Source organism: Schistocerca cancellata, chromosome 9, assembly GCF_023864275.1.
Source record: "Schistocerca cancellata isolate TAMUIC-IGC-003103 chromosome 9, iqSchCanc2.1, whole genome shotgun sequence".
In the NCBI taxonomy this organism is placed as follows: domain Eukaryota; kingdom Metazoa; phylum Arthropoda; class Insecta; order Orthoptera; family Acrididae; genus Schistocerca; species Schistocerca cancellata.
In genome coordinates this window covers 299501597-299528564 of record NC_064634.1, presented here as the reverse complement: position 1 = coordinate 299528564, position 26968 = coordinate 299501597, and the positions used below count along the sequence as shown (strand labels likewise).

The 26968-nt window shown below is 40.6% G+C and overlaps 1 protein-coding gene across 8 annotated transcripts in view; it reads left to right on the top strand.

Moving 5' to 3' along the window:
* The window catches only part of LOC126100287 (cyclin-dependent kinase 12-like), a 182987-nt gene extending 158044 nt beyond the window's left edge, over window positions 1-24943 (top strand). For 5 of the 8 annotated variants that reach the window (XM_049910894.1, XM_049910890.1, XM_049910889.1 and 2 more), the window contains exons 8-9: window positions 5473-5609; window positions 24599-24943. In XM_049910894.1, the coding sequence (XP_049766851.1) occupies window positions 5473-5609; window positions 24599-24755 (294 nt within the window). In that variant the 3' untranslated portion in view covers window positions 24756-24943. The remainder of the gene's footprint in view (window positions 1-5472; window positions 5610-24598) is intronic. The other 3 variants (XM_049910895.1, XM_049910892.1, XM_049910891.1) reach the window with 1 other exon arrangement.
* The last annotated feature ends 2025 nt before the right edge of the window (window positions 24944-26968 follow it).

The window sequence follows — 26968 nt, the reverse complement described above, 5'->3', positions numbered from 1 at the left end:
TGATTAGACATATAATTTTGCCTGAAGACAGAGTATGAGTGCTTGAAATTGAGTGTTAAAAACAAAAGTTATGATTGGGGAGCTTTTTGACTGGATGTTTGTTTTCACAAAAACTTCAACAGTTCTTTCTGATAAGATCTTTGCGTGTTTTCTTTTTGGCATTATTCCCCCCACCCAATTTGATAATTACAAAATCTGCAGAGTACTGACTTCAACCCTTCATGGAAACTCATAGCCGTGCAACCTGTACTTAATGCTACAGATGGTACCAACAAGATATGTAGCATACAACTAAAACTGAAAATGCCTCTATTTGCACATTAGGGGAAAACGTTGTGTGGTTAAAATATGTTAATTGGTTTTGTTTTCAGGTTGCTATTTCGTGAAGTGCGAACAGTATAAACTGGCAATCAGCCGTCAACATAAAGAAACTAAAAACATTATCACTAGAGGGAAGAGTGCTAAAACACAAGCCCCGACCCCATGTCTCACTGGCAGTTAGAGTTAGGCTACATCCGTGTTTTGGAAAAGCACAACCGACTTAAGGTCATAGCGATTGTCAACCTCTTCTGGTCTTGTTAGGGCCATAATTGTAATCTGTAATGAATTAGGATCACTCATTTCAAAATAAAAAAATAACAAACAACCCACAACACAGAGCCTTCTGTGGCAGCTACTGTGGAGTTGCTTACTGAGGTTCACAATGTCATAAACGAGATAGTTCAGAACTGACCTGTACTGGTATTTCGTGCAACTAAGGTTCAAAACATGTGCCACGTTAACGTGTTCACATTATACCAACATTTGAACCCCAGGGAGCAGAAAAATGTAAGTGTTCTGAGGTGTTTGGTCCCGTGGCTGAGTCTTAGATTACATTACACAGTGTATCTTATACAGACCGTTCTGCTGCTCACCATTGGCGTGGCACCATAGTATTGCGTGCATTGATACACAGTTGCATTTGCATTTTTTATTTTGCTAACACCTTATACACATTTGACTCATCATGATTTGCAATGCCAGTAACTGAAAAGTGGCCACATTTTCAGTATCTATATGCAGAAAATGAAGCTATTTGAAACTAGCTCTGATAAAATAACTCATCTGGATAAAATTCATTTTGAAATAGCACTCCTTAGACAATTTTATTTTTTTATGTTTTGAGGCAGAATTCACGTCTATTTTCTACACCTGTGAATTTTTCAGGTCCCTAGCAATAGTTTAATACATGGTTTTTCTTATATCTACAGTTCAAACTTCAGCAGTTTGAGGTAACATACAGGTTTAATTTGAAGAATTTGTAAGGTTCGGAGGGGAAACAGTGTCTCCAGCTCAGTCTGGCACTAAGGCAAATGTGAGGAGGGGTCTGGCGAGCAGGTGACAAAGTTGGTGTTGCTGCCAAGCAAGGGAATATGTACTACATGCCTTGGCTACATAAACTGCACTTCACCTGAAGTCAATTGTAGCTGGAATTGAATTTAGTTTAAAAGTGGACAAACACTCAACCATGGTACATATTTCTAAAGGAGACAAATTAATGCTAATAAAAATACGTTCTCACAGAGCACTTGAAACATGGCACAATAAAACTGGAGCTTCAAAATGGTGCAGTAGTTGCTACTACTGCTCTTTAGTACTGTTGATGTTTTAATGTTGGCAACAGCATCCACCCAAAGTGGTATGATTTCTGCCAATCTAGCTGTAAAAAGAGTCAGAGAGGACAATGAATTTTTGTCATTCAGTTTGCTTATTTTCTCAACACTCCAGGAACTGTGAATTGTAGCAGTCGATAACGGATTCTAATCGCAGCTGTGACTGTTGAAAAATGTGGCTCTAAGAGTTCTTGATTCACTACTGGTTCACTGACAATATGATGACAATTTTAGGTTAATGACAATTCATAAGGCAGTGGCCACAAACAGCTGTGCAGTGGGAAGGATATTATTTGCATCAGATGGAGAATAAATTAAAAGAATTCTGGTTCTATAACTCAAATTTTTGAGGAACAAACCAGGGAAAGTCATGAATTGGAGGAGCAGGTCGCTCAGTATGTGTGACAGAAACGCAGAAAATTTCCCACTTGCTCGAAAAATTATACTAGCGAATGTGCCAAGGCTAAAGAATCAACACAACAGTATTGGTGAATATGGTGTGTAGGAAAGGGGGAGGGGAGAGCATCAGGCAGAAGGTTCAGGTGTCCTTCAGATTACATTTAGCTTGTTGATGTGTTATGTACATTATAGGTGGAGCATAAACGTATACAGCAACATGAAAGAAGACAGATGTAAAATTTTGTGCCATAATTGTGTATTGTGTTAACAGTTCAAAAAGTGACTGCAGAGGAGAAGCATATTATTTAGGACTGCTGATATTTTTAAAAATATCCAATATATCAATATTTAAAAAAATATCATTATCTGTCCTCAATGTATTTAATTTGTATCAATATAACGACAGAAAAAATATAAACGTACAGGTCTATAAAAATATCTGCTGCACATTGTAAATGTACGGATGGTTTTAGAGCTGCATATTTAAATATTGATTTAGTAGTAGATATTCTGTACATCAACAAGCTAGCAGTCTGCTTTTCTCCCTTAGAACAAGGATTCAAAGGAAAATGATGCATGTTTACACTTGATGATAACCACATTGCTAAAAATGGTAATTGCATGTAAGTGGCACAATAAAATGTGCCCGATGGGAATGTTATTCGGTTTCATCACATCAGATTTGTCTGGAACTCTTCATGTCGACTTCCTGTTTTCCCATTTCTGCAAATGCCAGCGACATAGCAGCTGCAGTGTCAAAATTGCATAGTGAAGTTCAACATTGCAGTTGCTGTTCGTAATGCAGAGTGCATCAGCATTTCCCCTCAAACATCTTCGTCCACTGCAAAGACCAATCTTGTCGCTTACATTTTTGTTCACCATTTTAAACAACTGTTTTTGAAGAATGCCGATGTGAAGAAATAGCACACCAGTTGCATTAAAAATTGTTTGTTAACGTAACTGATGTGGTATTTCTTCACATAGGAAATATTGTTATTCCATTCACACCACCACCTCCCAGTGCAGTTGGACTTCCTTGTGCCACCTTACTTGCTTCACACAGTCAAAGAGAAAGACTGGATGTGATGAAAGCTTGAAAAGTAGTAAGTCTCCATCGCACAACAAAAGGAAAAATTGTTTTTTTACAATTTCAAATATTTACCAAAGGTTGCTAAAAATTATATTATAAAATAAAAATATTGGCACTTGATATTGCAATTTTGATGTTGATGTATTGGGGGAAAAATTTTGCCGATGTATATCAATTTTTGGAAATGTCGGTATTTAATCAACAACCCTAATATCATCTCTAAATCTTTCTATGTGAAGCAATAGCCTGACTATGTATTGAACTGGAATCATGAAATTTTATCTTCGGCAAAATAAATCGTAACACTTGCAGAGGTGAGTTATTGAAAATGTGTTAGTAATGATTATGTATTAGAAAGAGATACCATATTAAAATGATGTTCTTTCTTGTACTTCCCCCCACCCCACCCGTAGCCGTAGAACTCAATAAAAATGCTGCATTGTATCATAAATCTCCGTAAACTTTGTTCAGTCTGTGTACACAAAATGTCAACTGCTGTTAGCACCCCCAAATGGTCTTTATCAAAATATTTTACCAGATAATCTAAATCATATATTGTATAACATAGGTGTGCACTAAGCTAAAAATATTAGTTATTTGTAGTTCACTACTGAGGCAGTTAACAACTGTTTTTGAGATATCCCCTACCCATAGTCCATTCTGGACTTTCCATTGTTTGGGTTTACTAATTGCTTCCTTTTCATCCCACAATCCTTGGTGCTGCTTCCCTTTGTTACTATTCTTTGTTGTATTACATTATTAAGTGTCTGTCCTCTTTTTTTCTCTACTTTCATATGTTTTATTTGGCCTCTTGAACCACACAAGCTGACTTCTAAGCCATCCTCTATCAACAGTACTGTGGCCAGGAGACAGCTGGACAACATGGTTGCTGAACATGCCGCCCAACATGATTGTTTCACTTTTATGACTGTTTCATTGCCTGTGCCATCTGGATTCCCCTCCCCTCCCCTCCCCTCCCCTCCTCTGTCAGCACTGCCTCCTGTTGCTGCACGTAACAACCCTATCTTGTCCCTGCATGTTCCCACAGGCAGCATTAGCATCTTCTCCCACCCCTTTCCTGCTATCCCTCCCCACTCCCCCTCACCCCACACTTCTTCCTTACCCCCACAACCCACCCCAGCTAGATTGCTGCTCACATCAAATGCAGCTGCAGTCAAGCTTTAGCACTGGAAACAATGGCCATGTGTGTGATAGTTGTTCTTGTGTAAATATAGTGTGTGTGTGTGTGTGTGTGTGTGTGTGTGTGTGTGTGTGTGTGTGTTTTCCTACTTCCGTAGAAGTACTTTATCCGAAAGCCAAAATATTTCTAATATTCTTTTTCATTGTGCCTGTCATCAACTCAGTGCCTTTTGTGTTGTTATTCCACTATAGGTAATATTTAAAAGGATCACCTTAATCTTTTGAACCCTCTGCCTGGTAGCATGGACTTGCACTATCTTTCCAAGTGTGGTGGTACATATGTTTAAAAATATATCCAGCAAGAGCAGGGTTAAATCACTGTCTGGCCAGTCTAATACATTTCCTATTGTTTTTCTGAATCGGGCAAATCCCAGTGTGATGATTTGCTGAAGTATCTTCCTCTTATTGTAGGGCACATGTTGACATTGGACATGGCTGTATTGTGTGTTCTTATTAATAAATTCATATTTCTCTAAACATGAGTGCCCTGAAACTTCTACAGTGACAAAAGTACTAACATTGAAGCCGACCCTAAATGCAAAAGCGTAAAAGCTTGTAGCACAGACATACAGACCAGTGATATGGTGGCAGCTCACAAAATATAGCTTAGTGATGATTTCAGTCTTGTTTATGTGCCTATTTGACCTCTCAACTCTATTGAATTCCAGCAACTTTTTGCTTTTTGCCTAAGATGTTCCACATAGTATTTATACTGTTTTTATGTGATCAATGTTGGAAAACAAGATTTGTTAAAACAATAAATTGTTAAATGCCTAAAATGCTTGGGGTGTACCTTCAAACTTTATCACTAACCCTAGGCACTATTTGAATGAAGCAGTTACTGTGATTGTATTCATGTGCATGAATTTTTGTCCAGATTGAAGGAAGATATGTATGTAGAATTGGTTCCTTTGTATTAATTTATTTTAGTCCATCTGTTCTTTTTGCTCATTGATTCAATCACACTAATTACTGCTGAGGATTCCAGAACTTTTGATAATGAGTGATTAGTCACATGTTATGTTTGTGACTAATTCAGTTGTGTTGCAGGCCTTATGTTCATATGAAGTCAATGTATTGTGCATTTTCAGTTTGATAGTGTCAAGTTATTGTGGTGTCTGATGTTTTCAGAATGAATCATTACGAGGCCCTGTTGTATCTGTGGAGATGTTGCGTTCGGTAAAGCTGCGACCCAGCCACAGTCGGCGCAAGAGCACCTGCCGTAATTATTCACAAACTGGAGTTGGTGCATCGCCTTCTTCGTCCAGGTACTTGGTAAAGCCAGCTCCTCCTCCTCCTCCTTTTCCTTCAGATTTTTTCCCTTTTTCTTCATTGTATTAATGTTGTTAATACGTAAAGCAATACATTGTTGTTAGTATATATTTTAAAAAATCAAATTTAGTGTTTTCCATCACACCTCTACTCACTCTGACCAGTCCACACACCAGAGTTTCTGTGAAGCATGACATGCGGGAGATGACGTACTGCTGGAAGTAAAGCTAAGGTCATGAGTAGTTGTGCTGGGATAGCTCAGTCAGTAGAGCACTTGCCTGTGAAAGGCGAAGGTTCCACGTTTGAGTGTTGGTGCAACACACAGTTTTAATTTGTGTAAATACTGTTCACCTTCAAATTGCAGGCTACTCTCTAGTCTCAGCATCAAGTAAATTCCTTACAGTTGTTGAGTAGAAGAAAGCCTCTTCTGGTACTCCATCTGACAGACAGAAAGAAAACTTTGGAATAGATTGAAAAATCAGCCAACCAGTTCAAATAATTGTTTATTATCCCTTGACCATGGTTTCGATATTTGTAAAAATATCTTCTTCAGAAGTATTGGTCCTAAAAGATTTTGAAATAAAACTTTGTTTCTAAAGATGTATTTTATAAACTGACAAGCTGTTTATGTTGATAGTGTTTTAAGTGTTTACTGTTTTGTTGTAGTTGATAGATTGTCCTTTCTTGTTTGTCCCAACAAAACATTAGGTTATTTTACAGAACATAAGTCATAAGCCCCCCACCCCCACCCCCCCCCCCTGCCCTCCAACCTTGTCAACTAAGGAAGGTCAGTCACACATTGTCCTGTCCTAAGACCATTGCGCAACAGTAGTGGTGCATTGTGAGAAGAGAATGCACCTTCTGGGTTCCCTGCAGAGATTTTGCTGCAATACGGATCATATGTGCATCACAGTGTGAGTGAAAAGGTGTAGCAGTACTCCAAAGTTAATTTACACCAGATAGTAAAATTCGTTCTATGCAATATGCAATATTGACATTGCTATGCTATGCCATTGATAAAAAGCAGGTATGGAAAATTAAGTGAAGGCACTGTTCTCTTGCACAACACGACAACACCCTACTACACACCTCATTCAAAATTAGCTTTGCTTCAGGGTTTTCGAAGAGAGGTTTAGAAGCATCTACCATACAGTACAAATCTTGTACAATGAATTTTCTACTATCTTTTGGGAAACTGAGAACACCTGTGGATTTAGAAATTTTCCAATGATGACAATGTTCCTACAGCAGTTCCCGAATGGCTCAGTGACCAAGGACCAGATTTTTTTATCGTCGAGGAATTGAATGATTGCTAGAATGTTCACACCGTTATTTATAGGGACTTAGTGCATGTGTTGAAAAATAGTATTTCTTATCAGTGTCGCTTGTGAAAAATAGTATTTCTTATCAGTGTCGCTTTGAAGTTTGGTACAGTATTCAGTAAGTCACTTGGTCTTCCATAATAATCCTGTAACCCACTTATTGAGGTCCCCTTGTATTACATTTATTTGCTAATGTGTATGATCAGTGGCCTAGATAATGACATATCCATTATCAATGAATATGTAATTTATACACAATAATGAACTGTTTGATACAAATAATTGGGTTGGGCAACTAGAAAGAAGACTGGAAAAATATATTAGACTAACAACAATGAATGTGTGCACAATAGCAGAACCTTACCAGTAATGATTCTTTGTGTCAAATATAAGCCAAATGCAAATGGCAGCATATTAAGTCTTACTCCTGTTGTATTGAAAATGTAGTGTTTCAAATAATCAAATTAAATTAAATGAATAAATGATAACTACTCATTGTGTGGTGGAGGTATTGAATGGTAGTTAGGCAAGGAAAATGAACAGCTGACTGCAAAATGATAAAATAAATCTGTCTCAAACAGTTCCCACTTAGTGAGAGCAGGCATTGCCTACAGAGGAAAAAACTACCGCTGAAATTATTTTTTCAGAATAACCACAAGTCACACTCCACATGTTTTATTGACAGTTCACTCTTTAATTTAACAAGAGCATAATGAGAAACTCTGGCATTCATTATTTCACACTGTGAAGTATACGACAAAGTGTGACAATATGGAATCTTACATTGGCATTAAAGGACGTATTCCATTTACAATATGACTTATGTTTAAAGTGCAGTGGTTGGCTGATCAGATTGCCAGTGCCACAGATTAAGTTGGCTTACAAAAGTGGTTGCACCATCCATGGCCATGGCCAAAATCATCTTCACTTCAAGATTTAGCTCTTTTGTATTTTGACTGTTACGGTACCCATCAATGCAATTCAGTTATTACACTACCATAAAAATATGGCGAACTACTGCAGTTTGTTATGAAATTCATATTGCTACAGGAAATACAAATTTTCTTCTCAGTCACAACTTTTATGGGCATGTATAGACATGTCATTTCTGCACTTGACAGAATTTCATTGTACTGCAGTTTCTGGTGATGCTCTAGTTTAATTAAAGAATGAAACTAATCAATACAACATACTGAGTGTGGCTATCCTGAAAAACTTAATTCACACTTATACAATTCAGAGAAAGTAATGTTGGAAGAGGGCTAGGGAGTGGCGAACCACAGATAATACATGCTAGAAACAGCCATTGAAGTATATGTTGTGCTCAGCGACACCCTTGGCTTTGGTTGCAGTTTGATGATGGCCTGGCCAAGTGGAAAACTGCTCTGTCATTATGCCAATCTCATTTACTGATGTTTGCCACAGGACCATACCCATCTGAAAGAACATGTCTCAATGTCCTCAATACCATGGTACTGGCACTTCGGAGTTTATGAAAAATAGTTCAAATTTGTAGACTCAAGCTAGGGAGTTTATAAAAAAATAGCTCAAATTTGTAGACTCAAGCTACAATTTGTCTGCACAGGTGTGATTTGTGGCTTGGAATCTGCTGCACTCTAGTGCAGGAAACATGTTTGAGTAAGCTGTATGTTCAATTTAGTGTTTCTAGTCTTTGCTTCCACATGAAGCTTGTCTATTCAAGACATTCATAACAGGTTGTATATAAGCTTCAGACAGGTAATTGAAAATCCCAGACACACTGAAACAAAGTAAAAGTTACCTCATTGACCCCTCCTGTAATTTATTAGAATATATGGAATTATAAACATGTAGAAAAGTGTAAAATGATGGTGATTATGAAATGAAATGATCGTAATTTATACATGTATTTCTATTTGACGCTGCTTCAGTGACTTGCGCATTGATGAAGATAAGATGAAATGAATAGGAAAACATAAATACCTGGTAACCTAGCAAGTAAACTCCCTGACCCGACCAGGAATCAAACCAGAGATCCCACAGTCTAGAGGCAGCAATTGTCCTGACCAGTTTAATTGTTCATTCTACCTGACATTTACTTTACAAGTTGCAAACTTGGCCCACAGAAAAATTTTCTACACAGGGTAATGTGCTGAACTGAAATATCTTTTGCAAGTACATGATCAGTTGCTGCTGAAATTCCTTCCCTAGACTGACCTATAGCAAGCCAGCGGTAGATTAAAACTGCCATGCGAATGCACAAGACTTGCAACAGTTTGTACAGACAGATGTCCACAGTGACAATGCTCAACCCTGTGGCAGTGTGTATTGCTGATCACAACAATCTAAACTTCAATACAGCTGCTTCACAACCTGTACTGTGTGGTGTCGATCCCTTCCCAAACACAATTTCTACGGAACTGGGTATAGGGGTACTGTTATTCTCATACCCTGGTTACATAATTTGCTGTCATTGTCCTTCATCTACCTCATCACCACTTCATCCTGGCCTGCCATAAACATTTTACATTATACTTCACTTTGACAGGCCTTTCCCCTTCCCCACTCTGTAGTGCTATTCATAGTCCATACATTTATGATCCTAAATCCTCGTAGTTCCCTCTGCAGTCTTCCTCTCCTTCTGTTCTATCCTGTCACCATTGCCTGTCTCTGATGCCCTTATCAACAGAATATTAAACTGTGTTCCTCCTTGCCTCCAGTCTCCACCCCTCCACCCCAATCCTTAGCTACTACCTCTGTCTACATCCGAGTACACTCTCTGATGCTGTATTCGTTCCCATTCTACTCCTGTCCTGTGCCTCTAGACTTTAACCCAGCCCCACCCCACCCTTCGTTTCACCCTCCCTTTTCCTAGTCAGCTTCATATGTTACGTGAGTAACTTAGAAGTAGATACCTGTGGTGTAGCAAAGCAGTTCAAATCACTTAATAAAGGCAAGGCCTCTGGTTCACATTGTACAGGGTGTACATAAAGTCTAGGAACACTTTCAAATATTTATTGCACAAGAACCAAACATTGTACAGATATCGTACACATGTCATTTTGAAGAGTTTTTTCCCTCTCTTCATGTATACCACCAGAGTGTAGTTTGGTAATTTTCCGGTAGTCAGCGCTAGTCTCAAACGTGGCGAGTTCAAGTTTAGAGCGAGCTTTCTGTGTGTTGAGTTTGACAAAAACAAGTGTGCTACAGCTGTGCAACAGATGTTTAGAACCAAGTACAGTAAGAAGCCACAAACAAGGAAGGCAATTTACCACTGGCACAACAAGTTCGTTAAGACGTGTTGCTTGTGTCCAGCAAAGAAAAGCGAATGTTCCAGTGTGAGTGAAGGGAATGTGGAGCGCATAAGAGAGACATTCATAAGAAGTCTAAAGAAATCGGTGCGTCGTGCATCCCGTGAACTCAAAATGGCTCAAATGACTGTGTATAAAATCCTGCAACAGAAGCTGTCTATGAAACCATTCAAATTGAGGCTAGTGCAGAAGCTCAATGATAACAGAGACAAGCGTTTAGAATTTAATTCGCAGTTGCCACAATTGAATGAGGATGGGGATGGCATTATTGATCACTTACTTTTTAGCGACAAAGCCACTTTTTACACTAATGGGAAAGTGAATAGACGTAATTGTTGAATATGGGGTACAAAGCATCCACAGGAAATGCATTAAATTTGAGCATGATTCCCCAAAAGTAAATGTTTTTTGTGCCTTGTCATGTCAAAAACTGCACGGGCCATTCTTCTTTGCCAAGAGCACTGTCGCTGGATATTCCTACTTGGACATGTTGCAGCAATTTACTGATGCCTCAAATGCAATCGGACTCTCCGTTCATCTTTCAGCAGGATGGGGCTCAACCCCATTTTCATTGTGAAGTTCATGGGTACCTGAACACAGAGCTGCTGCATTGGTGGATCGGCCATGCTGCAGAACTGTTTCATAAAATGGCCCTCCCCGATCACCAGATCTCACTCCGTATCTTTTTTCTGTGGGGACACATTAAAGATCTGGTGCATGTACCGCATCTACCACGTGATGTAGCAGAGCTCCAGGAGAGAATATAGGAAGCGACTGCCGCAGTCGACGATGCCATGCTGGGACGGGTATGGCAAGAATTCAATTACCGTATTGATGTCTGCCAAGTCACTCGTGGTTCGTGTATTGAATGTTTGTAAAAAAGACTTCCAGAGTTTCTCTTCAAAATGCATTGTGTATGACATCTGTGCAATATTTAGTTCTTGTGCAATAAATAATTGAAAGTGTTCCCGGGCTTTATGCGCACCCTGTATGACAGACACGTTCCTTTCAGAGTATGCTGATACAATAACACCATACTTGTCAATCGTATAAACCTCTCTCTCGTCGAAAGAGCCACACCTAGGCAAGTCAAACGAGTACACAAGAAAAGAAATGTGGATTCAGAAAATACCATTCTACTCACGAAGTAACAAGTGTTATCCACAGGGGATGTTGAATTGATTCCATATTTTTAGGTTACCTGAAAGCTTTTGAACACCATTCTTCACAAGCAATTTCTGATCAAACTGCGTGCCTTTGTAGTATCGTCTCGTATGTGTGACGGGATTCATCTGATTTCCTGTCAGAAAGGCCACAGCTCATCATAATTGATGGACACTCATTAATAAAACAGAAATAATATCTAGCATTCCCCACGGAAGTGTTATAGGCCCTCTGCTGTTTTTGATCTACATAATTGATTTAGGAGCCAATCTGAACAGCCCTCTTAGATTGTTCGCAAAAATGATGCTTTAATTTGCTATCTTATAAAGTCATCAAATGATGAAAACAAAGTGCAAAACTATTTAGACTATGTACCAATTGACTTCAAATAATGAAGTCATCCATATGAGTACTAAAAGGAATCCACTAAATTTCGGTTACACGACAAAGCATACAAACCTTAATGCTGTAAATTCAACAAAATATTTAGGGATTATGAGCAACGTAAATTGGAATGACCACATAGATAATGCTGTGGCGAAAGTAAGCCAAAGACTGATTTATTGGCAGCTCTCTTAGCAAATGCAACAGATCAGCTAAAGAGGTGGCCCTCTTCTGGAGTATTGCTGTGCTGTGTGGAATCCACATCAGATAGAATTGACAGAGGACACCGAAAAAATTCAAAGAAGGGCAGCTCATTTTGTATGATTATGCATTGGGGTGGCAGTCATTAAAATAAAGTAGTTTTTTGTTGTGGCAGGATCTTCTCATGAAATTTCAATCACCGACTTTGTAAATATTTTGTTGGCACCATCTACATAGGTAGAAATGATAATCATAATAAAAGAACAGAAATCAGAACTAGCACAGAAAGATTTAACTGTTCGTTTTTCCTCGGCACTGTTCAAGAATGAAATAGTAGGGAAATAGCTTGAAGGTGGTTCGATGAACCATCAGCCAAGCACTTAATTGTGAATTGCAGAGTAATCGTGTAGATGTAGATCTAGATCTGGTTCACGCAGAGCACACACTTATTGTGGGACATAGTGGTGTATGCACACACGTGCATGTTTGTGAGAGCGTGCAGTGTTCCAGTTGTATAAGCCAGAACATATATCTTTCAAAAATATTGATGAAGTTGTAGAATTCAGATTCATATACGAAGGGATACCCTAAAGAAACTGAACTTACTGTTTTATAAACTTATTTATCACATTTTCAGCACAAATCTTCAATCCTCTTCAGAGTACTCTCCACTTGCACTAATACACTTGTCTAATCTTTTATTCCATTTTTCAAAACTTTGTTTAAATTCATCATTTGTGATGCTTGATAGCACCTCCCCCCTTCTTCTTTCCCCCCCTTTTTTTTACCTTAGCAACATCAGTAAAACTCTTTCCTTTTATACGATAATGCAGTGCCTGTGTCATACAGGTGACTATGCACTGAGGTGATCACAGCCATTATGAAACATACCAAATAAATTCGCTATTGCGAATATTGACTACCATCAGCTGTAGAATGGAATGACGACAATGAAAATTTGTGCCGGACCAGGACTCAAACTCGGATTTCCCGCTTATCATGAGCGGTCGCCTTACCATCTGGCTATCCGTGCACAACTCGTGGCCAGTCCCAAACTTCATATGTCGTTAACCATGCAACTACAATATTGTATTTATCTGCTGATACCGGGCATGCAACTTTCCAGTACATGTCTCATCTGTACGGGAATACACATAATGGGTGTACGAGTACAGATCGTAGGCACATGGTTGATGATATATGGAAGTTTGGGTCTGGCCGTGAGTCATGCACGGATAGCCAAATGGTAAGTCAACCGCTCACAATAAGCAGGAGATCCGTGTGTGTGTCCCAGTCTGGCACTAATTTCCATTGCCGTCATTCCATTCTATAGCTGATGGTATAATCCGTTCATCATAAGAATAAACCTGTTTGTAAACATTGCACTATGTATTCTTCCGTATTTGCTGGAACCTCGTTGGATTTCAGTTTCACGTGGGACTGCAGCCAAAACATCTTGAGTACTGTCAAATACGATAATAAAGGTAAGTTTTGTGCTGTGTGTTACGCTCACATCGACTTAGCCATAATATGGGACAACAGCTTTACCAGCGCATTTAACTTGGATAGCACTGGCCGGTCAGCTGGTACAGCTAGCCTGCAGTGACATGGCCAGCTGCAGTTCACATGTAGAAAGAGACGAGCAGAGGAGCATTATAGCTTCAAAGGTCATTTAATTTTTACACAGAATGAAATAATACACTGTAAATCTACTGTTATATGCTCCTTAGAAGACTAGGCGAAAGCCACAACACGTTATCATTTTTAGCTGACATACTATTGTAATTAAAAACAAGAATGATGAATATTCCTGACTTAATCACAGGGTAATTTTTCTGCATAAGCTGTGTGTAATGTAAGAGAGTATTGAAGGATTTCACTGTGTAGTTAAATATTGAAGCCACTGAAGGTATTACCTACATACAGTCTGGTAATCTCTTAGCACCTTCCTTATCCGAATCCGAGAAATACATTTCAGTTCTGGAAATGTTGCCTGCTACTTTGATAACGAGCCTATCAACAACAGAATCCATGAAGCCAACAAGGCACAGCATTTTCTCATCCCCTTTTGTGACAAGCCATTGTATATCGCACCAGCGTTTGGCAGTAATGTGTGAAAAAGCTGCTTAATGTTAATTCCGGTACGTATGGCAGCTTAAAAGTCTCGTTACTTCTCGGGCCAAATCCCGCAGCTTGGCTCCAGATCAGTTCTGTTGGGTTCATATTGTAATGGTACAGTACCAAATGTAAAAATGCAACATTTGGATGATGTGCTTGATGCTGTGAAAATAATTGTTTTTTGTGTTTCTAAGATACTTATCAACCTCTGTGGTATAAAATGATGGACATAGTCCAAATAAAGAGGATTTGGTATTTCATTTTCGCCTTAAAAATTGAATTGTTATGTTTTCTTAATTCAGAAAACTTGTATCAACAGTCTTTTATAAAACATCGATAATTAAGAATTTGTATCTGAAATGGAACAGGAATTTCATGTCCAATATGTAATTAGAAATGAGAAGACATGTATTATTCATAAAAAACTCATATGAGTTTTATAATTATGAGATGCAGGTATTTCAGATTGAACGAGGAAAAACAAATGGATAGGTGAAGATTTGAACCAGTGCACGGATAATCGCATTTGGTTCTTACTTATTACGTTACTATCTGTGCTACACATTCTGTGCGCAAAGGTTAATCAACTGCATAGTATACAGCCAGGGGGAAGATTTCAAATCCGATTATCTCCGTAAATTTACGAAAGACATTAAAAACAGCCTATTTCTCAGCACTTTTTAACCGTGTTCCACACACATACTTTACTACAGAACAGAAAGCAGCCTCAGTCATTTTTATATTGCTCATTAACAGCGTGACAATTGGAGTACAACACTGCAGAGGCTGTAACTACACATGATTTTTGAAATAAAAACTACATAGGTAAAGCCTGATTAAGAAAAAAGTTGATTGCTGTTAATACATTTGAATATCTTAAAGCTTAATTAATGTAACTTAATAATAATGATATGAATATAATAGAGGGACACATTCCATATGGGAAAAATATATCTAAAAACAAAGATGATGTAACTTACCAAATGAAAGCGTTGGTATGTTGACACACACACACACACACACACACACACACACACACACACACACACACACACACACAATCCCAGGAGCGGAAACACTTACCTTAGGGGGAAAAAAGGACAGGTATACACTCGCACTCACACACACATCCATCCGCACATATACAGACACAAGCAGACCTATGTGAAGGCAAAGAGTTTGAGCAGAGATGTCAGTCGAGGCAGAAGTACAGAGGCAAAGATGTTGTTGAATGACAGGCGATGTATGAGTGGCAGCAACTTAAAATTAGCGGAGATTGAGGCCTGGTGGGTAACGGGAAGAGAAGATATATTGAAGGGTAAGTTAAAATTAGCGGAGGTTGAGGCCTGGTGGGTAACGGGAAGAGAGGATATATTGAAGGGTAAGTTCCCATTTCTGGAGTTCTGATAGGTTGGTGTTAGTGGGAAGTATCCAGATAACCCGGACGGTGTAACACTGTGCCAAGATGTGCTGGCCGCGCACCAAGGCATGTTTAGCCACAGGGTGATCCTCATTACCAACAAACACTGTCTGCCTGTGTCCATTCATGCAAATGGACAGTTTGTTGCTGGTCATTCCCACATAGAAAGCTTCACAGTGTAGGCAGGTCAGTTGGTAAATCACGTGGGTGCTTTCACATGTGGCTCTGACTTTGATCGTGTACACCTTCCGGGTTACAGGACTGGAGTAGGTGGTGGTGGGAGGGTGCATGGGACAGGTTTTACACCAGGGGGCGGTTACGAGGGTAGGAGCCAGAGGGTAGGGAAGATGGTTTGGGGATTTCATATGGATGAACCAAGAGGTTACAAAGGTTAGGTGGACGGCAGAAAGACACTCTTGGTGGAGTGGGGAGGATTTCATGAAGGATGGATCTCATTTCATGGCAGGATTTGAGGAAGTCGTACCCCTGCTGGAGAGCCACATTCAGAGTCTGATCCAGTCCTAGAAAGTATCCTGTCACAAGTGGGGCACTGAGGAAGTGGCTCTGGTTATTTGTTTCTGTACCAGGTCGGGAGGGTAGTTGCGGGATGCGAAAGCTGTTTTCAGGTTGTTGATGGACTGGAGCAGATTTGTCTGCCACGAAGACCTAGGCTGTAGGGAAGGGTCCGTTTGATATGGAATGGGTGGCAGCTGTCATAATGGAGGTACTGTTGCTTGTTGGTGGGTTTGATGTGGACAGATGAGTGAAGCTGGCCATTGGACAGATGGAGGTCAACGTCAAGGAAAGTGGCATGGGATTTGGAGTAGGACCAGGTGAATCTGATGGAACCAAAGGAGTTGAGGTTGGAGAGGAAATTCTGGAGTTCTTTTTCACTGAGTCCAGATCATGAAGATGTCATCGATAAACCTGTACCAAACTTTGGGTTGGCAGGCCTGGGTAACCAAGAAGGCTTCCTCTAAGCGACCCATAAATAGGTTGGCGTACGAGGGGCCATCCTGGTACCCATGGCTGTTCCCTTTAATTGTTGGTATGTCTGGCCTTCGAAAGTGAAGAAGTTGTGGGTCAGGATGAAGCTGGCTAAGGTAATGAGGAAAGAGGTTTTAGGTAGGGTGGCAGGTGATCGGCGTGAAAGGAAGTGCTCCATCGCAGTGAGGACCTGGACGTGTGGAATATTTGCGTATAAGGAAGTGGCATCAGTGGTTACAAGGATGGTTTCCGGGGATAACAGATTGGGTAAGGATTCCAGGCGTTCTGAGAAAGTGGTTGGTGTCTTTGATGAAGGATGGGAGACTGCATGTAATGGGTTGAAGGTGTTGATCTATGTAGGCAGAGATACGTTCTGTGGGGGCTTGGTAACTAGCTACAATGGAGCAGCCGGGATGATTGGGTTTGTGAATTTTAGGAAGTAGGTAGAAGGTAGGGGTGGGGGGTGTCTGTGGGGGTCAGGAGGTTGATGGAGTCAGGTGAAAGGTTTTGTAGGGGGCCTAAGGTTCTGAGGATTCCTTGAAGCTCCGCCTGGACATCAGGAATGGGATTACCTTGGCAAACTTTGTATGTAGTGTTGTCTGAAAGCTGACGCAGTCCCTCAGCCACATACTCCCGACGATCAAGTACCACGGTCGTGGAACCCTTGTCTACCAGAAGAATGACGATGGATCGGTCAGCCTTCAGATCATGGATAGCCTGGGCGTCAGTTGTGGTGATGTTGGGATCAGGATTAAGGTTTTTCGAGAAGGACTGAGAGGCAAGGCTGGAAGTGAGAAATTCCTGGAAGGTTTGGAGAGGGTGATTTTGAGGAAGAGGAGGTGGATCCTGCTGTGACGGAGGATGGAACTGTTCCAGGCAGCCTCATTTTCTTAATCTGCCACCATAAAACCACTCCTTTTAATACATTTACATGCAGTTTTTTCGAAATTTTCCCAAATTTCTCCACCCTTTAGTGTGTTTTGGCGGCAACACAACCACCTAACCTTTGTGCACATCGTTGTTTACCAACCCAAGTTCACCACAGGATCAACATAGCTCAGCTTTAACCAACACTTTTTTGACTTTTTTCACGCCAGATCTCCAGTTGCTTTCTAGTTCACCCTTATCTCTCCCCATATATTTTTATTTTAATTTTCGGTTCAGCCTCATATTACTCTTTTCCACCTTCTAATACCATGTCACCCTCACAACATCCCCACAACAACCCCATTAAGTATTATTTACATTCCCTCCGCAAACATGCCTTCGCCCTAGCCAGATTACGCTCCCATATTTTATTTACTCAGGCTTGTCTGACATTTGGCATTACCCCCAAAGGCCTCACACTTAAATTTCCCATCTCTGGCTGTAACCCTTCTTTCCATCAGTCCCTATACCAGTTCCAAACTGAACAATCCATAGCCCTCACCCACCTAATCCTTCGCCTACACATCAACTCAGCCAGTGAACACACCCATCAACTCCTATCCTTAATAAAAGTCCTCAATCTTTCCTCTCCCACATCCACACCGGCTGTTCAGAACATCCTCCTACAGGCCAACCACAAATTAGAACAGCATGCCACCCTCCACCTCAAAAAACTATCCAATCTCCTGGTTTCCCACCTCCGGAAAGGCAACTCGCTCACCCTTCACAACCTTTCCAGCAAACCTCAACCTCTTCTCATTGCACACAAACCCAGTCTCTCCCATCTACTCAATCTCCCACTTCCAGCTCCACTCCCTCCAAAACCTCAAAATTCCAATCAACACAATCTGGAACCACAACACCCCAATTCAGTAGTTAACCTTTCCTCCAAACCTCTCTCCCAATCCGAAACCTCTGTCCTATCCAAAGGCCTCACCTTCAGCCCTACTCCCAGATTCAACCAAACAGCCTTCATCAAAGATTTACTGTCCTATACTCGTACTCTCTGCTGGAAATATCACTTTGTCACAAAGAAAAATAATCCTAATCCTACTCCACATGATCCAACTCCCCAAGACACTATCCAAATTGAACCCTGCCTGGAACAGTTCCGTCCTCCGTCACAGCGGGATCCACCTCCTCTTCCTCAAAATCACCCTCTCCAAACCTTTCAGGAATTTCTCACTTCCAGCCTTGCCTCTCAATCCTTCTCGGAAAAACCTTAATCCTACTCCCAACATCACCACTGCTGAAGCCCAGGCTATCCGTGATCTGAAGGCTGACTGATCCATCGTCATTCTTCTGGTAGGCAACGGTTCCACGACCGTGGTACTTGATCGTCGGGAGTATGTGGCTGAGGGACTGCGTCAGCTTTCAGACAACACTACATACAAAGTTTGCCAAGGTAATCCCATTCCTGATGTCCAGGTGGAGCTTCAAGGAATCCTCAGAACCTTAGGCCCCCTAAAAAACCTTTCACCTGACTCCATCAACCTCCTGACCCCCACAGACACCCCGCACCTCTACCTTCTACCTACTTCCTAAAATTCACAAACCCAATCATCCCGGCCGCCCCATTGTAGCTGGTTACCAAGCCCCCACAGAACGTATCTCTGCCTATGTAGATCAACACCTTCAACCCATTACATGCAGTCTCCCATCCTTCATCAAAGACACCAACCACTTTCTCGGAACGCCTGGAATCCTTACCCAATCTGTTACCCCCAGAAACCATCCTTGTAACCATTGATGCCACTTCCTTATACACCAATATTCCACACGTCCAGGTCCTCGCTGCGATGGAGCACTTCCTTTCACGCCGATCACCTGCTACCATACCTAAAACCTCTTTCCTCATTACCTTAGCCAGCTTCATCCAGACTCACAACTTCTTTACTTTCGAAGGCCAGACATACCACCAGTTAAAGGGAACAGCCATGGGTACCAGGATGGCCCCTCGTACGCCAACCTATTTATGGGTCGCTTAGAGGAAGCCTTCTTGGATACCCAGGCCTGCCAACCCAAACTTTGGTACAGATTTATTGATGACATCATGATCTGGACTCACAGTGAAGAAGTACTCCAGAATTTCCTCTCCAACCTCAACTCCTTTGGTTCCATCAGATTCACCTGGTCCTACTCCAAATCCCATGCCACTTTCCTTGACGTTGACCTCCATCTGTCCAATGGCCAGCTTCACTCATCTGTCCACATCAAACCCACCAACAAGCAACAGTACCTCCATTATGACAGCTGCCACCCATTCCATATCAAACGGACCCTTCCCTACAGCCTAGGTCTTCGTGGCAAACAAATCTGCTCCAGTCCATCAACAACCTGAAAACAGTTTCGCATCCCTCAACTACCCTCCCGACCTGGTACAGAAGCAAATAACCAGAGCCACTTCCTCATCCCCTCAAACCCAGAACCTCCCACAGAAGAACCCCAAAAGTGCCCCACTTGTGACAGGATACTTTCTAGGACTGGATCAGACTCTGGATGTGGCTCTCTAGCAGGGATAAGACTTCCTCAAATCCTGCCCCGAAATGAGGTATATCCTTCATGAAATCCTCCCCACTCCACCAAGTGTGTCTTTCCGCCGTCCACCTAACCTTTGTAACCTCTTGGTTCATCCCTATGAAATCCCCAAACCATCTTCCCTACCCTGTCTCCTACCCTCGTAACCACCCCCTGGTGTAAAACCTGTCCCATGCACCCTCCCACCACCACCTACTCCAGTCCTGTAACCCAGAAGGTGTACACGATCAAAGGCAGAGCCACGTGTGAAAGTACCCACGTGACTTACCAACTGACCTGCCTACACTGTGAAGCTTTCTATGTGGGAATGACCAGCAACAAACTGTCCATTTGCATGAATGGACACAGGCAGACAGTGTTTGTTGGTAATGAGGATCACCCTGTGGCTAAACATGCCTTGGTGCGCGGCCAGCACATCTTGGCACAGTGTTACACCGTCCGGGTTATCTGGATACTTCCCACTAACACCAACCTATCAGAACTCCAGAAATGGGAACTTACCCTTCAATATATCCTCTCTTCCCGTTACCCACCAGGCCTCAACCTCCGCTAATTTTAAGTTGCCGCCGCTCATACCTCGCCTGTCATTCAACAACATCTTTGCCTCTGTACTTCTGCCTCGACTGACATCTCTGCCCAAACTCTTTGCCTTCACATAGGTCTGCTTGTGTCTGTATATGTGCGGATGGATGTGTGTGTGAGTGCGAGTGTATACCTGTCCTTTTTTCCCCCTAAGGTAAGTGTTTCCGCTCCTGGGATTGGAATGACTTCTTACCCTCTCCCTTAAAACCTACATCCTTTCGTCTTTCCCTCTCCTTCCCTCTTTCCTGATGAAGCAACGTTAGGTTGCAAAAGCTCGAATTTTGTGTGTGTGTGTGTGTGTGTGTGTGTGTGTGTGTGTGTCAACATACCAACGCTTTCGTTTGGTAAGTTACATCATCTTTGTTTTTAGATATAACTTAATAATAAAATATTTAATACATAAGTAGGACCTACTTCCAAGAGTGTAACAACACCAGTGTACGCGTGCTAAGACTTCTGACCAATCATCGCGTTTGTTTGTTTACATGAGGTTTATTGTTATGATGAGCGGATTGTAGTCACTATTCGCAATTGCGAATTCATTTTTTATTTTTCCTTTTATATCTTTTTTCATTCTAGGAAACTAAAAAGTCACATGGGGGCAAGGTCAGGTGAGTATGGGGGGGGGGGGGGGGGGTGAGCAGCAGGGGTTGTATCATTTTTGGTCAAGAATTGTCATACAGATAGGGCTATGTGAGCAGGGGCATTCTCAGGATGGAAAAACCAGTCACCTGACTGCCACAAATCAGGATGCTTCTGCCACACACTTTTGCGCAGTCTTTTCAAAACTTCCAAGCAGAAAGCCTGGTTACCTTTCTGACCTTGTGGAACAAACTCTGAATGGATGACTCCTCTCACATTGAAAAAACAAATTTGCATGGTTTTAATATTTTATTTCATCTGACAAGCTTTCTTGGGGCAAAGCGAATATGAAGTCTTCCACTGCCTTTATTGGTGCTTTGATTCAGGATCATAAGCATCTCACTAAGTTTTGTCACCTGTGATAATTTTTGAAGAAAGTTTGGATCATTTCGAGGCTCTTCTTTCAAAGCACTGTGTGCTTCCACCTGACTTTGTTTTTGTACAGTAGTCAGCAGTTGTGGCATGAATTTGGCAGCCACCCTTTTCATTCCCAAATCTGCTGCCACAAATCACTGCACTGAACTCGAGTCACTCCCGGCAGCTCCACAATTTCTTCAGTGTTCAGTTGTCAATCTACGTTGATGACTGCATGAATGTTTTAACTTTTTCATGTGTTTGGACCATAAAATGACGACCAGAATGAGGTTTGTTATCAGTTGACATTTCACCATTCTTGAAACTGGAAAACCAGTCAAGCACATGAGTCTTCTCTGTAGCTTCATGCTTAGGTGCTGTTTTTAACATTTCAAGAGTTTTTCAGTTTTTCCAAGCAAAAAGCATAACTTCACCACCACATGCTGTTCATGAAAATCGGCCTTTGCAAAAAGAACAATCAGACAAAACAGTTGTCACAATAAACTCTACCGAAACTAGGCCTGACCACCTTCAGTGATAGCACTCAGCTTACCGACTCTGAAATGTTCTTTCTATATGCTCCTAGTGGCAAAATGCGTACAAAAGCTCGGCCCACCAAAAAAATTTTTGTTCGGTGTCTTTTGGGTACCCTCTTGTAAACTGCATTTGTGGGGGAGGAAAAAAGAAAATGAACAACTTTACAAAACAGCAATATATATAATAGTACTTACAGTGGAAATGTCATATTTTGCTTGGTTCATTTTACAGCAGAACTAATCAGTAAGTGACATTGGTTTTCCTTTTTTGGCTGTAACCATTATACAACAGTCTACATAAATATTCCCGGTAGTCTAAAATTGTGTGCCGCTCCAGAACTCGAACCTGTAACTTTTGAATTGAGTGGGCAAACACTTGACTGACTTAGCTATCCCAAGGTGGCTCACAACCCATTTGGCGCAGTTGTTAGCACACTGGACTCACATTTGAGAGGACGACAGTTCAATCCCGCGTTCGACCATCCTGATTTAGGTTTTCCGTCATTTCCTTAAATTGCTTCAGGCAAATCCCGGGATGGTTCCTTTGACAGGGCACAGCCGACTTCCTTCCCCATCCTTCCCTAATTCAATGAGACCGATGACCTTGCTGTTTCTCTCTTCCTCCAAACCAAGCCAACCCAACCATCACAACCCATTCTCTCTTTCCCACTTTCCGAACTTCACAGGAGCTCTCCTGCAGAGTTTCTGACACTAACACTTCTAGAAGAAAGGATTTTGTGAAGAAATGGCTTGGCCACAGCATGGTGAAGGCTGTTTCAACACTTCTCCATAAGATAAGAAGTTTGCTCCTGGACAGGAATAAAGCATACAGGTTTTCCACCAGATGGCCATATTATGCATGCTCTATACATGCACAAGCTGTTTGGCCACTCTCGCCCGAAGTGTACAGCCAGTGGAGTAAGATTGCATATGCTACAGCTCAGCTGCAAGACTGTCCGCACATCAGCCATTTGCCCATCCGTGACCCTGTCCCATGTCCATCCATCATCCCACCAACAAGTATACAATCTGGCACAGCCTAGCCTAGGGGGATTGTTTCCAGAATGACTTTTCACTCTGGAATAGAACATGTGCTGATTTGAAACTTCAAGACAGTTTAAAACTATGGACCAGACGAGACTCAAACCTTTGCCTTTTGCCAACGAAAGGTCTAGAGACTGAGCTATCCAGACATGACACACGACCCACCCACACAGCTTAACTCCTGCCAATATCTCTCTTACTTCCTAAATTTCATAAAAGTACTCCTACGTACCTTGCAGGACAATAAACTCCTGGAAGAAAAGATGAAGGTTCTGTGTTTGAGTGCTGGTCTGACAAAGTTTCTGTCTGGCAGAAAGTTAAGATTGGTGTGCACACACACTGGTGGTGAGTGAAAATTCATTCTGGAAAAGTCTCAACATCCCACAGTGCCTCATTGAGTTTCTTTAACCATTTTTAAGTAATCAAATCAGCTAACTGTGTGGGTCAAATAGATTTTTGTCTAATAATTACATGCAAATAAAGGAAAATGTCAATAAATGGATTTGTACATAGTCATTTGCATTTTGGCTTAGTGTCTTTGTTGAAATTAATGGTATTCAGCTTTGTTTATTTATATTGTTACTGTATATCACATTTTTTTATATAAAAGTTAAAATAACTTGGCTGAAAAATAAACAGGGTTGCATTGTGTTCTGACATCACTTCCAGAAATTGGCTGTCAATTGAAGTACTTCAAAACTTATATACAAACGAGTGCTCAAAAACAAGGAGAGTTATTTTTGTTATGTGCACTGAAAACAATTAATTTCTTTTAATGTGCTTAACTGCTGCTATTAGAAAAGACATTCTCGACTTTTGAAAAATTTACTGAGGCATACCATTAGACACAATTTGATAGACCACATAATAATTTTAGATGTTAGGACTCTGTTGCATTATTTTCAATATAAAATAGGGGAAGATGTGAAAACTGAAGGCATCTGGCCTTTCTTATTTTAACAAAAAAGTTTGCATGTTTTAGAGTTTTAAATTTGAAGTTCGAGATACTTGAACATTCCATGCCTTGTGTCCTTCCCCTCAACTTAAAAATGAATGAACTAGGTCATCTGTGGAATACAGTAGTATAGTTGTGTCTATTAAAGTGTTATTTCTATGTGTGCGTGTGCGTGTGTCTTTTAGATAAGTCGTAACATAGTAGATGTACTGAAAAGTATATCTAGGAAGAGGTTCAAGATATAACTTATTAGTAAAGTATTTCACTTTCACTGAAAATTTTTTCTATGGAAATCAGGATGTCTTGATTATTTTTATTATTATATTGACTTTTTTATTTAATTATTTAATATAAATAATTTTGTTGTTTATTGTCTTAGTATATTTTATAGAACTGAATTTTTAAATCATAGTATATTGGTAATGTAAGTGTTATATGAAATATTATTTTACATTTTTTAAAGTAGCCCTCCTACTTTACAATTGTGTGTCTTAACAGCAGTTTTCTTCTTATTGTAACAGGGAAGGATTTCCATTCCAGAGGGTACTTCGGAATGTTGATACAAATATTAAGGTTGTGGACTCCTCTGGACACACAAGTGCAGAAGATTCTTTCAGGGAAGTGAAGAAAGCTATGCGGAGGCTGAGCACATCAACGAAAAGTTCAGAGGAGCACTGAAATGCAGTTTGTTTTCATAAAGATGCGCAGTGGAATGAACATACCTTTCGAAACATCTGCTACAGTACAGGGCTAACAAGTTTTATATTTTTAAAGATATCTGTGATACAGTATTTTATAGGCAGCATTTTTATCTTTTAACAATAATTCATAAAAATGTATTGTTGCATATGTGTACAATAAATTTTTTGATATCGCATCATTTTCTTTTACTTAAAATACCGGATTAGACATGTCTGGTGTCAATCTATCTTTTCCAACATTGTTGATACTCCTACCTGGAGCTTACATTTTTTATTGAATTTCTGAATATTCCTAAAGGAACATTACATAATTGGAATAAATCCCCTTACTATTTCCAGACTCTCACTTTGTTCAAAGCTTCATTAACTCATTTCAAGGCTGTAGGTCATATATAATGTCTTAATATCACTTCAGGTAATTTCAAATCTGCCGCTTCCTCTGTCCACCCTCTCACACCTTCCCCCTCTTTTTACCATATTTAAAGAAACTTTTCTCACATTTTGTGAACTTGTGAAATCAATTGAGACATGTCACTTAATATAAACAGGGTTGCCACAGGTTCTGGAAAGCAGGGAATTTCAAACACATCAGGAAAAATTGAAAAATCTCATTTTTGTCTCAGTAGATGAAATGGTTTGTTTACTGAGATGTCGTACATCATCACTGGCTGGGTGCAGCTGAGTACATTCACTGCTTCCGTACTCTTTCGTTACTACTTCTTCTCCCCTTCCTATCACTCCCCTCACCTTGCAGTTAGTGGTGCCACCACTTCGTGCCGCTAACATAGCAGCTTTATTGATTGTCAGAGTATTTGAACAAGTTATCTGTTGCACAGATTGATCATCATGATTTCATTTCATCAATATGTTGTCTGTTGCTCAGTGAATAGCTGGTCACACGAGTGGATTTCCATGACAGGCTAAAACCACAGGCCATTTATGCAGTATCTGTAATGGATCAGGCCTGCTGATACGAAGCCATTTGATTCCCACTAACATACAGGCCCTGCCCATCGAGTCTAGTCTGCCTGCAGCCCAGGTCTGTTTTGTGTGGTGTAATGCAGCAGACTTTCATGGTTTGTACATGGACTGAAGACTGCAGTGCTCTTCAGCAGGCCAGAGGCCATGGGCAATGGATTTCAGGAATTGAGACTGTCTCACCAAAAGTAAGGTGTACAGTGTAGCATTTTATTTGTTCTAGTACATTTTGGCACTTCAAAAGTAACTTACAGATTAGAAAGTATGGATGATAAAAAGAAGAAAATTGCGTCAGTTGCTGCTGGTTTGTACGCTGAGTACTCGTATATTTCTCAAAAGAAAAACCTCGCAATACCTTTAAAATAATAGATATAACACAATGGGTAATAACCAACAACAACAAACATAGTAGAATCAACATTTTATTGATGGTCACCTACACTGTTGGGTTACGCAAGTTTTACCACTAGATGGCGATGTAAATGTCTTAACGTAAATTGGGTCGGCTACAAATGACACATGAAAAAACAATATGACGACGTTTCATTTTAGTTGCACATTACAGCAGATAAGCCCATTCACTGTGACAAAGTTGTCACACCAGATGGAAAAATCTGTTTTTAATTGTCCTCAGGCCAAAAACCAGATAAAGAGCAAAATGAAATCAGTTTCTAACTGCCGTGAGACTGGTGCAAGACCTCTTAAATATGAAGTGTCTCTTGGATCACATTCAAACTGGGTTGTGCAATGTATCTTCAATTCAGCTACATTCGTACAAGGTTTATTCCAAAATTAAGGTCAGGTGACTGATATTTAACTAAAGATAGGCCTGAATGATGTGTGCGGTGCCGTATACAGACTCTTTAGGAAACTACTACGGCGTTTGTTTGATTCAGAAGTTGTTTGCCAGTCAGTGAGAGCAGATCACAATGGCCGATACATTTTACATCTAATGTATGCACCTGAAATAATGAGTGACAAACAAGTTTGAAAATGGCGTCTAGAATTTCAAAATGGCCTTACAAATGTTCATGATGAACAGTGTGGTTGCGGGCCCAGTATTCAGACTGATAACATCGTTGATTGAGTGAACCACAAACTTCAAAGTGATCTGTGATTAACGTTTTAGTGGTCTCGCTAATGAATTCCAAAATTTTGCTCGATCCTCAATTTACAAGATTGTCATTGAACAGCTTGAATATCACAAACTGT